This window comes from Fusarium sambucinum, chromosome I (assembly GCF_050947815.1).
Source record: "Fusarium sambucinum isolate potato_lamoka chromosome I, whole genome shotgun sequence".
In the NCBI taxonomy this organism is placed as follows: domain Eukaryota; kingdom Fungi; phylum Ascomycota; class Sordariomycetes; order Hypocreales; family Nectriaceae; genus Fusarium; species Fusarium sambucinum.
Genome location: NC_139294.1, coordinates 7987607 through 7999725, shown reverse-complemented (window position 1 = coordinate 7999725; position 12119 = coordinate 7987607). Strand labels below are relative to the sequence as shown.

Here is a 12119-nt window from a genome sequence, read left to right as displayed (position 1 = left end):
CCGATGGAGACGTTGCCATGCGAGTAAACGATATGGACCTTTCGTTGCTAGGTGACTCGAGTTATTGATCGTTGTTGGTGGGTAGTAGTGGTGCAGTCAAGAAACGTTGCGAGGCATGCACTGAGATTGCGCGTGGCAGTTGAGGGGCGCGCCGAGTGTCACAAGGACCCTGCATTAGAATTATTCTATCAAGAGATGTAGACAGGATGACTCGAGGACCAGCCAGGGTATTAGAAAAGTTAGTCACTCGAAGCATAGGAGACGAGCCAGTTAAACTTTTAGGCTATTAATCCTTTATACTACTCTAAACTTTAGAGGACGTCAGTCAACGTTACTAGTTACAGAATGATCTTGAGTCCCGAGTCCTTACTGGCGCGCTATGCTGCTGGTGTTGTATTGCATTGCATGTCGTATGTATGGGTCTAGGGCCCGCTGTGGTACCGTTCAACGGCATGTCGTTGAGATGGGCTGACCGTTGGACTATATGAATTCTGAAGTGCATGTGTTTCACGTCGTTGTTTATGTCTTTGGCTTGGCTGTGTCTGGGCGGAGCAACTTTTTACAAATGCATTATGCTTGCTGTTTTTGACGACACCTGCGGGTAGGTTGGTTGTGTTTAAGTTAGTCTTTGGCGATTCAAATGTAGGTATATACGCAAAGGGAATAATAATCCAGGCATGAGGGATGTGTACGTAGCTTGACCTTTTGTTTTGAGATCCTTGAAACTCTCCGCATCGTCATCATTACTACCACCCCAACTGTTTACTTCTTGAGAACCGGTTTTGTCATGGTGAATGTTGTGGCAGAACTAGTGTGGTCATTAACGCTGTTGCCACAATAAAGGGTATACTATACAGGAATATCGAAGAGTCCTGTATATTACGTTCTATTTTGATGGTGTTGGCCGGCCCTCAATGGTCTTTATGGAATGTACAGATTTGTCTGCCCTACCTCATTCTGTGTCATTTCCCCCGACATGTGGTGCTGTCTGCGGAGCAACACTTGCACACCGGCATCATTCTTGGGTGTCCACCGAGTGAGAGTGCTCACGGATGTAGATCAGAGGGACAGCGCCAGTGGAGGTTTTGTCTGAAGTAATTAAGTTTTGAAACAAACATGGGTTATTGCTGTGCTATTGACAAGGCCAACTGGATTCAGCATACGTAGTACGGATGGAGTGTCCCTGTCAGTCACAGAGCTTGTAGAGGGTAGATACAACGTGATAAAAACAGTGCCAGTAGGGAAAAGAAGAAAACGCACGATGTCGAAAGTATGGCACCGAGTTGCAACAGAGTACCCATGTCAGAAGTAAGGCCGCAATATCGCAACGACAAGACATCAGTCTACTAGGTATCTCCATCAGAGCTATAGCGCCCCACCTCAGCAAACAAGCTACAGCCCACATGTGATGGCCAAGGTGTCTGGCTTCTAAGCGAATGAGTTTCTTCACAACGTTTGCTTGAAACCGATTTGAATATTGTGGGCTCGCTCTTGTTTCTGTATTAAACTTCGCTTGTCTGTACAGCATAAATTGTCATGATTAATTCCAAGTGTTGAAGTTCGGTCGCTTTTTGAGAGGTGCGGACTTGACCACGTGATTTCCCGCTTGTGAACCTTGTCCCGCGGGCCGCTGAACCCCACGTGCGGCAGTCCCATACGAGACCAATCATCACTCGGTTGTCGCAACTTGAAGATGCCCATTTAACGAAGCTGTCACAACAAGATCTTGGGCATAAGTCCCAGCTCGTGGCTGCCTTGATCTTTATGTTTGGCTTTGCTTGCCCACCGTATTGGTTGTCAAGTTTTCATTTTCTACTGTGTTGATATTCTGATGTCTACATGCAATTTCTTACAATAATGTATGGTGACTTTGATTGATCGCATCTCATGCCAGATACTGAGGTCACTTCAAAACTAATTAAAATTTCACAACAATTAGAAGTATAGGACTAGTACTATTTTAGAGAGAGAAACTTGAATCTTCAAGATTCAACAGTAAATTTGTGGTCGTGAAGAAGCTCGAGATGCTAACCCACATCCAACATCATCTTCGGTACCTAGGTAGCGAGCGACTTGTGACAGCGTCTAGTGCCTTGTATTGTCACACATATAAAACCGGCAATGATGGGGCTCATCTTAGAGGTTACCTATATCGATCGCTATCGAAATGAGCTGCCTAAGTCCTCACCGAGGCTTATAAGATGAGCCAACCGATGCGAGACGATAATTTCAACATTCGATTTGAAAGTTTACGAGAGTTGATAGCATCAAGTTTGAAACTGTTTCTTCTTCCCAAGCTAGACTGAAGACATTATTACGCAGTGAAACTAGAAATTGCATTGTTTTTATACATGATCGCATCAAAATTTCCAAGTAGGTGCATCATTCACACAACGATTGCTTGGATTCACAAATAGAATCAGATGTTCACCAGGCCAGGCCAGGCCGTTAATGAAGATCTACACAACTCCCCATTATACTTTACCTCCCCCCTGGCATAGAAGCTTGCTACTGTTGAGTACGCAGAGGTACGATAGAGATTAGTTATAGCATTGTATCCTTCGAGGCGAAACAATACCGGGGGTTTGCAGCTGTTTCTGGAATGTGGTAAGATCTATGTTGCTGTATAGATTCTTTTGGACGAGATCAACATGAGCATGTTGCCATTGCTCTTGTCTTAAGGAGAAGATAGTGCTAGCTTTAGTATGAATTACGTTGACTTACTGTTGGGGCCGCAGCCGTATCTAATGTCATGTCGCTATTATTGAAAGGAACATGTTTTCGTAATAGTCTTCCGCGCCCATGTCTTGTCCAGAGTACACAGAAGTAGACGCATTTTCGAAATATTTGACTTACCGGCCACTGCATCTGTCTCATAAAATCCTTGATGGGTTGTTTCCCCAGATTGTTGCTTCTTGCCGGTGAGTTTCTCTGCACCTGCAGGCAGCAACCGCACTCATGATGTGCAATCCATTTTCTTTTTTAACTCTGGTCTTCTCCTCTCGATGCATGACCAAGAAACAACAAAAAAACATTACCAACAACCATAATAACGAGAATAACGCAACACCACCAACATGACAGCTGAAGCCGACCTCACCGAACTTCTGGCCCTCCTGAAGACGTACCTGGCCCACGAGGAGCCAGGCTACCCAAGACCGATAGTGACCCAGGCTGAAATAGATGCAGCAATGGGAGACTCCTCTTTAATCGCGGAGGATGTGACGGCTGGTCCATGGCCAACCTACAATGGCCTGCCAACCCCTCCGCCATCCCCATAGTCACCGTCCGATGCCGATGCCGATGCCGATGTTTTTTTTTCTTTTTTCTTCAATTATCTCAACCATCGGTGTTTACTCTTCAACTGTGTCTTTCTTTTATTTTTGATGATTTTTGTTGTCTCTTTGTTCATTTTTGAAGCGAATGGGAAGCTTCGAGTTTAATAGCCCCTCGACGCGTCAGAGCGCGTCCCCCTATTAAACTGTAGCACCTTTCCAGGATAACCCCACAGCGCCCGTGCCTTTGCCCTGGCAACTAAAATCTCCCCCCTCGATACGGTGATATTCAACAATCAATCAACGACAGAAAGTGTATCACCACCTTTCCTTTCGATACCCTATACAGACGATCGCTACAACATATCCGCGGCAATGGCTACTCCTTCCAGCGATGCTGGCTTCATGATGTCGGATGCCCCCTCGCGGGCTGCTGCAACCCCTAGACGCAACTATGGCTTCCCCTCGTCTTCCGCCTCACGCCCACGAGGGCCTCCTTCAGAGAACATGGGAGGAGCTCCTAGTGATGATGAGGGCGATGGATTTGCAGATGACCAGGTTCCCAAGAGTTCACGAATCAACAATACTGCTGAGATTAGCCGCGTGGAGGACAGAATTGGCCTGCTGGTACAGGAACACTTTGAGTCCTTCATCGAAAAGTACGCACAATGAACCCTCTCCTCCTAGATATGGAAACAGAGAACTAACATAACTCCCAAACAACAGCTTTCAAGAGGACCCCATCAGCGCTCCCACACCGAGTGCCCCAACACCTAGCGCGGTCACCACAGACAAGTACTATGTCGCCCAGATCAAAGGCATGCGCACATATGCCCTCTCGACATTCTACGTCGACTATAGACATTTGGCTGCATATGAAAACGGTAGCCTGGCAGATGGTGTAATGCGCCAGTACTATCGTTTCCTTCCCTTCCTCACCGCCGCCTTACACAACATGATCGCCAAGTACGAGCCTGCGTACTTCCGCGAGCATCGCCAGCCCACCGCTTCGAGCAACCTCACCACCTCAGCAGCCAGTCATCTTGGCTCCTCCGGCGAGACCGAGTCGACGCACCGCAAAAATGAGCATCAGCAAACCGACAAGCTCTTCTCAATCGCTTTCTACAACCTACCCTTGGTCTCCAGAGTCCGTGCTCTACGAGCCACCAATATTGGCCAACTCCTTTCCATCTCTGGAACCGTCACTCGAACATCAGAAGTCCGACCCGAGCTGTCCATGGCCACATTCAACTGCGAGGCCTGTCGCACAGTTGTTCCAAACGTCGAGCAAACCTTCCGATACACTGAACCTACACAATGCCCCAACTCCACATGTCAAAACCGTGTGGCTTGGCAGCTCGACATTAGACGTAGTACTTTTGTTGATTGGCAAAAAGTTCGAATTCAGGAGAACAGTTCCGAAATCCCTACAGGTAGCATGCCTCGAACCATGGACGTTATTCTGCGAGGTGAAATTGTCGATCGCGCCAAGGCCGGAGAGAAGTGTATCTTTACTGGTGCTTTGATTGTCGTCCCTGATGTTAGCCAACTTGGTCTTCCTGGTCTGCGACCGACCGCCATTCGCGATGATCGCAATGCGCCCAGAGGAGCCGATGCTGGTGGAAGTGGAATCAGTGGCCTCAAGGCTCTGGGTGTGCGTGACTTGACGTATCGTCTTGCTTTCCTTGCTTGCATGGTGAACCCGGACACCTCGTCAAGTGGCCAGTCTGCTGCCAGTAGCGCAGCTGACGTTGTCAATTCCTTGACAACGAACACCGCCAACGACATTGAGCAATCCGTGGAAGACGCCCAAGCTTCTGTTCTGGCATCCATGAACCCATCTGAAATTGATGACCTTCGAGCCATGGTGCACGGCGATCACATCTATTCGCGCCTTGTCCAATCCATCGCTCCCATGGTCTACGGCCACGAAGTTGTCAAGAAGGGTCTGCTTCTTCAACTCATGGCAGGTGTTCACAAGAGCACCGCTGAAGGTATGCAGCTTCGAGGTGACATCAACATCTGTATCGTTGGTGATCCATCTACTTCCAAATCCCAGTTCCTCAAGTACGTCTGCTCTTTCGCACCCCGTGCTGTGTACACCAGTGGTAAGGCTTCATCTGCCGCTGGTCTCACTGCAGCGGTAGTCAAGGACGAGGAGACGGGCGAGTTCACCATTGAGGCTGGTGCTCTCATGTTGGCAGACAACGGTGTTTGTGCCATTGACGAATTTGACAAGATGGATATCGTAGATCAAGTTGCTATCCACGAAGCCATGGAACAGCAAACCATTTCTATCGCAAAGGCTGGTATCCAAGCCACTCTCAATGCCCGAACAAGTATTCTTGCTGCTGCAAACCCTGTCGGTGGTCGTTACAACCGCAAGACTACTCTCCGCGCCAACATCAATATGTCCGCGCCTATCATGTCTCGTTTCGATCTTTTCTTTGTTGTTCTCGACGAGTGCAATGAGCAGGTTGACCGTCACTTGGCAGAGCACATTGTCGGCATCCACCAGTTGCGCGATGAAGCCGTGGAGCCCGAGTTCAGCACAGAGCAGCTCCAACGATACATCCGCTTCGCCAAGACTTTCCGACCCGAGTTTACTGAGGAGGCCAAAGAAGTCCTCGTCGAAAAATACAAGGAGCTTCGAGCTGATGATGCTCAGGGAGGCGTTGGCAAGAACTCTTACCGAATCACCGTGCGTCAGCTGGAGAGTATGATTCGTCTTTCGGAGGCCATTGCCAAGGTCAATTGTGTCGAGGAGATTAGTATTGATATGGTCGTGGAAGCCTACAACCTTCTGCGCCAGAGTATTATCTCGGTCGAACATGATGATGTTGAGGTCTACGATGAAGAGCCTCTAGAGGATGCTGAGACTCTCCTTCGCGCGGCGGATGCTGCTCAGGGCCGTGATCAAGAGGGTGACGAGGTGATGGATGAGGACGAGCAACCTGGCCGTAGCAGCATTGCACCAGAAAAGAAGAAGCAAACAATTACCTATGACAACTATGTCAAGATGGTCAACCTGTTTGTGCAGCGCATATACGAGGGCGAGACCGCCAATGCGGAAGGTATCGCTGGCGAGGAGCTGGTTAACTGGTACCTCGAGCAGAAGGAGGGTGAGCTCGAGGGCGAGGAAGACTACCATCGCGAAAAGGCCCTGGCCAATATGGTGCTCAAGAAGATGGTCAAGGTGAGTCACTCGACGGTTGCTCGTTTCAAGAACAAAACTAACTCGGTATCCAGGACAACTATCTCATGGCTCTTCGTGGCGAGGGTCTTACAGATGGCGAAGCAAGCTCTTCAGCACACGGCCATATTGTCTATATTGTGCACCCCAACTGTTCCGTGGAGGAGCACTAGCTTCTGTCAATGATATAGAGAAGGAAAAAGTATTGCGTGCCTAATGCGATTGTCATGATGCAACGCCTTGGAGGGTGGGCGTTTCTGGAGTTAATGATGCAGCACTGTCAATATCTTGCTGTGAGCGACTGCGTATATCATGGGATGGATGCGAATTTTACAAGTGATGCTGTTATGAGGATGCTGGATTCAATAGATAGATACCTAGGTATGCATTAATGTCAAAGGCATTGGATTATAGAACGTGCATCATCTGCTCAAGGAAAAGGGTTTCGTTGTCTCGCGTGATGTCAATAAGCATCGCATACAGCCACTCGTGCTTGAATGGTCATCTATCGTCTAGCCTCCTTAACGTCCATGTCTACTTGCCGACAATATTGCTCGCACTTCTCTTCTAATCGATGTGCGACCATGTCACCTTTTCAAATTGTACCATGTATTATCCCAACTTCCAGCCCTTTACTCGGCACAATTCATCTTGTTTGGTACTACGTAACTATGGAGTAGCTGGTAGTAATGCCGTGCCGTGCCTTACCATGCCGAGACCAGACCCTGGACAAGAGGATCAAGCTAGATAATTCGACCCTTGATCATTGGCTGGCTAAAGAAGCTCTAGTGATGCAGCAACAAAGTTTCAACAGTGGAAACATTGGACTGGTATGATCATGTCATGGCCGGTTAAAAGCCGCATCCCCCACCTCTACGACAAACATTCACATGTTGATGAGGACATTGTAATTCACTCATATCAACTGTTGCCTGAGGTTTTCTATCATTGTGGTTTACGTAGTTGTTCATCAGAGATGGTGTCTATTCCAATTGGACTTGTTGAGTTGACATCATGATACATATATGACATGATAGAGTATGGTCATGATCTTCAACACCCTCAAGAGTACAGTCAATCAGTCATCTTACTCAACAATACATACCCCACACCTTATCAAAACAAGCGTCTAACGTAGGAAATACTCGGCATTACTACAGTAGATCTTAAAGTACTTCCTGTTGGTCCGTATCATTCGCTACGACTCCATCATGATATCAATGGTTACCCCTCATCTGCAGGTATAAAAAGGCCATTGCCCGTCCATCTTGACTCCTTCTTCTCTTTCTCCTTCTTCATCACAAAATACATCGACAAACACTTCAAAGAAACCCAAGGTTTGTATCGCTATGCATCATGCTCGTGCTGGTCTGACACATCTGATATGCTAGATATCATCACTCTCAAACCTGTACGGCTCTCTCCTGCTAGCAGCCATGGAGCCTTTCAGCGGTAGTCTTGTCCAGACCTGATTTGGGACGCACTCTTCAGGTAAAGTATCATGCATGAGCCGGTGCCCATCCTCAACTCTTCTCGTTCCTCCATTGACGATGGAGATGACGAAAAGAGGAGGGGAGGTGGCTGAGATTATACGGCAAAACTTGATCTGGATAATACCAGCGAAAGGATCATGTCCTCCTCCCTAATAACTTCAAAGTGTCTAACAACCATAGGTCGCCAAACATGTCTCCCCCTGCTGCCATCTCCCCTACTTCCCGCTCTGCTGAGCTTGCTACCCCTACTACCAAGCTCCCTGTCCACGCGGGCAAGAACATAAACACCAAGACCATTGAGGAAATGCTCGGTAACTGGGATGACTTCAAGTTCGCCCCCATCCGGGAGAGTCAGGTCTCCCGTGCCATGACTCGACGCTACTTCCAGGACCTGGACAGCTACGCCGAGTCTGACATTGTCATCATCGGCGCTGGATCCTGTGGTCTGAGCGCTGCCTACGTCTTGGGCAAGAAGCGTCCCGATCTCAAGATTGCCATCATCGAGGCTTCAGTGTCTCCTGGTGGTGGTGCTTGGCTCGGCGGTCAGCTCTTCTCTGCCATGATCATGCGCAAGCCCGCTGATGCTTTCCTCCGTGAGATCGGCGTTCCCTACGAGGACGAGGGTAACTACGTGGTTGTCAAGCACGCTGCCCTCTTCACTTCTACCATCATGTCCAAGGTTCTTCAGATGCCCAACATCAAGCTGTTCAACGCCACTTGTGTCGAGGATCTCATTACTCGACCTTCTGAAGAGGGTGTTCGCATTGCTGGTGTCGTTACCAACTGGACTCTTGTCTCGATGCATCACGATGACCAGTCCTGCATGGACCCCAACACCATCAACGCTCCCGTGATCATCTCCACCACTGGCCACGATGGTCCCATGGGCGCTTTCTGCGTCAAGCGTCTTGTTAGCATGCAGCGCATTGAGAAACTCGGTGGTATGCGTGGTCTCGACATGAACGTTGCTGAGGATGCTATTGTCAAGGGCACTCGTGAGATTGTCCCTGGACTCATTGTTGGTGGAATGGAACTTTCTGAAGTTGACGGTGCTAACCGTATGGGTATGTTTTGATCTGAATCTCTGCATGCACATGATCTAACATGTTTCAGGCCCTACCTTTGGTGCCATGGCTCTGAGCGGTCTCAAGGCTGCCGAAGAAGCACTCAACATCTTTGACACTCGCAAGAAGCAGAATGAGCAGTAAACGAGTCTGTATCAAAGAAACTCAAAGATGGAAAATGGACACATCAACCTCGTCTCTCATTCGGGTTGTGGAAACTTGTCATTCGTTTGAATTATTGTTGACTTGTTCAAGCATGAAGAATATGTGAACCAAGCTTGAAAGTCATTTACAGTTTAAGTAAAATTGAATAAAATAAGTCATTGCTTTCTGTATTCATAAATTTGTCTTCTCATGATCGTGACTCCAGCTGTAATACTCATTTACTTCTTATCCTTCACATCTATCTCCTCAACCTCGCTTGCCGGCACCTCAGCAGCCTTTGGAGGAAACTTCATTCCTCTATTCGCATCATTTGGCTCAGCGCTAGGCCCCCAACCTCCATACCCATCTGCCATGGCTACTCCAGCGAGTCCAGAAGTTTCCCCAATCATGGCACGACCAGCGAGCTGATTCTTTCCCACGCCAGGCGTTGAGTCAGCCCACGTTGTGAGTTCTTCGCGTGTCTTGCCCGTGTACTTTTGTATGTCCTCATCGTTGAGTGGTACGGGTGCTTTGCTATCTTTGTAGCGACGGTAGAGAGACTTTTTCTCTTTTGTCTCAGGGTTTGAAGGTGATGTTGATGTGTTGCCCATTTTGAGGTAGTAGTAGAAAGAAGTATGTGTTATGTGGGAATGGAAATGATGGTGTCTTGGCGACAGTGAGCTTCTGGAAGGTATTTATAGAAGTATTGTAGAGGGATTTGAACTGAATCCTTGCTTAATTAGTTAGTTACAAGCTGAACATTGTGGCGTCGGGTCACACGGCATGGGTACATACAAACAGGGCGTTGGTATTCCCCAAAATCCCACGATACAACAAGGAAGAGGCGGTGCCGTTTATCTATTGGTTAGACAACTTCTTCAATTCAAGGTCAGGCGAAGATCTTCCCTATGTCTATGTAAATGGCTGTGTAAGATCAGCATATCAAGGCGGACTCAGTTATACACAAGGTCTGAGCCCATAATCATTATCTCAACTCATATTTTACATCTCTCATATATATATATACTCTTCAAATAATCTACTTCAGATACTCCTTCTTAGCAACCCTCTCACAAAGTTCTTTCAAAACACCGCCCAACCACTCATAATCTTCAATACCAACATACACCTGCGCACTCGTCCTGATCCAAAACCTTCCTCCGTGCAAGAACAGCGCCACAAATGTCTTGTAGTCGCTAATAAGCGTATTCAAAATCCACTGGAACGCTGCCTGCGTCTCCTCCGCCGAAATCACAACCTCACCCTCCTTTCCTTCTTTAACACTCCAAACAGGCAACGCGATGTTAGCCATGCCGCAGTTTCGCATCGTCCCCGTGCTGTTCTCCATGTACGTAGTGCCCAGCTTCTCAGCGACAAGTTCGCTGCCCTTCTTGTTCAAGTCCCAGAGATACTCCAGAACCGCATCTTCACCGCCGAGTGCCTCCTCTCGCCATTTGATAGCGTCCTTGACACATAGATAAGGCGAGTTATCCAGAGTACCGACAAACTCAAAGTTGGTCACGAAGCGTGACTTGGTGCTTGGAGGTAGAGGTGTGATGCGCTGCACCAGCTTGGGGATGTAGCCATGGCTGGTTGCCAGTGTCGTCGGTAGGAGTTCCTGGTTGCGAAGTGGCACGTAGAATACGGCGCAACCACGAGGGACGTGGAGCCATTTGTGGCAGTTCGACACGAAGAAATCGGGATCCGAAGCTGTCATATCAAGCTTCACCATACCGATTCCCTGCGCACCATCAACCATGCTCAGGACGTTGAGCTTTCGACACGACTTGATCATCTCCTCCCAGGGAAAGACGACGCCCGGTCGAGAAGAAACAACATCGAAAGTGCAGATTCTAGCACGCTTTCCCTCTTCCTCGATCTTCTTGACAGTATCCTCGAACCTCTTGATGATCTCATCATCATCGAGAGGATACTCGAGCTGAACCTCGCGATGAGTCACGTTCCCATTATAGTAATCCACAAGATAATCGGCGACTTTACCACAGGCTTCATAAATGGTCGAGAAGCTGATGATGACATCCTTTCCGTCCTCGTTCCATTTCAAGTTGCGAAAGACGGTGTTTACACCTGTAGTAGCGTTGGGAACGAACACAACAGTGTCGACGGGAGCATTGATAATCTTTGCGACAGCAACACGACTTTCATCAAGCAGTTTTGGATACTCATATCGAATGAACGGATCAGGGCGAGCCTCGCTAGCCACTGTTAGAAGTAATTCATCACCTTCAATGTGTGACTTACCTCGCATCCTGATACTCGCGGAATTTGGTCTGGATAGCTTTGGGATAAGTGCCAAAGGATCCTACAACACTATTAGTTCACGTTTCATTCAACGTTCAAGTTACATACCATGGTTCATATTTCTCCATTCTGGATCAAGCATGAAATTCTTCTTCATAGGGCTACCAAAGACTGTAGTGCCAGTCTTGCCCCGCAGAGGAAGCTCTTGAGGATGATCTTTGCCAATAGAACCCATGATGATTGATGATAGTAAAGTATAATGATCTAACAACTGATGTGATGATCCAAAGTCTTGTACCAGGTCCTTGAGTCTTATATACACCTCTTCCTCTAAAGGCTTGGCCTCGGATGAGTCAAATAATACTGACAGCAACATAACCAGGCTCGTATACCCCACATCTTCAACGTCAACGACGCCCTTAATTTAGTTCTAAGCTCCAGTCTAACTAGTTAGCAACTCACAGCTGAATTGAGAATGCGGACCGTCGGTATCCGCAAAAGAGCGTTGTGGGGGTGCTGAAAGCGATAAGAGTCACTAATACCACCTCGAGTATAGCTACAATCAACACACCCAGAGGCTGAGAGTCATATAAGAACACCCGACTGCGGAGGATTACAAATGCAAAATGCAAAACTTTGCAGAAAGAGCTGCCAACTTTCTTTCAATTGATGCAGCAAGTAGGAGGAA

The 12119-nt window shown here is 47.9% G+C and overlaps 5 protein-coding genes across 5 annotated transcripts; 3 read left to right on the top strand and 2 right to left on the bottom strand.

The window, feature by feature from the left end:
- Nucleotides 1–3077: 3077 nt before the first annotated feature.
- FSST1_005345 (uncharacterized protein) lies at nucleotides 3078–3281 on the top strand (the record flags this gene model as incomplete). Its single annotated transcript, XM_083231611.1, has 1 exon — nucleotides 3078–3281. One exon carries the CDS (start codon nucleotides 3078–3080, stop codon nucleotides 3279–3281), a length of 204 nt encoding a protein of 67 aa, XP_083088775.1.
- Nucleotides 3282–3650: 369 nt separating this feature from the next.
- Nucleotides 3651–6641, top strand: FSST1_005344 (MCM DNA helicase complex subunit MCM6; the record flags this gene model as incomplete). The annotated part of the gene is made up of 3 exons (XM_083231610.1): nucleotides 3651–3934; nucleotides 4002–6471; nucleotides 6525–6641. The coding sequence occupies 3 exons, from the start codon at nucleotides 3651–3653 to the stop codon at nucleotides 6639–6641; spliced, it is 2871 nt and encodes a 956-aa protein (XP_083088774.1).
- Nucleotides 6642–8151: 1510 nt separating this feature from the next.
- On the top strand, nucleotides 8152–9169 carry FSST1_005343 (thiamine thiazole synthase; the record flags this gene model as incomplete). The annotated part of the gene is made up of 2 exons (XM_083231609.1): nucleotides 8152–9025; nucleotides 9075–9169. The coding sequence occupies 2 exons, from the start codon at nucleotides 8152–8154 to the stop codon at nucleotides 9167–9169; spliced, it is 969 nt and encodes a 322-aa protein (XP_083088773.1).
- Nucleotides 9170–9408: 239 nt separating this feature from the next.
- Nucleotides 9409–9780, bottom strand: FSST1_005342 (uncharacterized protein; the record flags this gene model as incomplete). The annotated part of the gene is made up of 1 exon (XM_083231608.1): nucleotides 9409–9780. One exon carries the CDS (start codon nucleotides 9778–9780, stop codon nucleotides 9409–9411), a length of 372 nt encoding a protein of 123 aa, XP_083088772.1.
- A 428-nt stretch (nucleotides 9781–10208) lies between these two features.
- On the bottom strand, nucleotides 10209–11666 carry FSST1_005341 (pyridoxal phosphate-dependent transferase; the record flags this gene model as incomplete). Its single annotated transcript, XM_083231607.1, has 3 exons — nucleotides 10209–11385; nucleotides 11432–11492; nucleotides 11540–11666. 3 exons carry the CDS (start codon nucleotides 11664–11666, stop codon nucleotides 10209–10211), a joined length of 1365 nt encoding a protein of 454 aa, XP_083088771.1.
- Nucleotides 11667–12119: the final 453 nt, after the last annotated feature.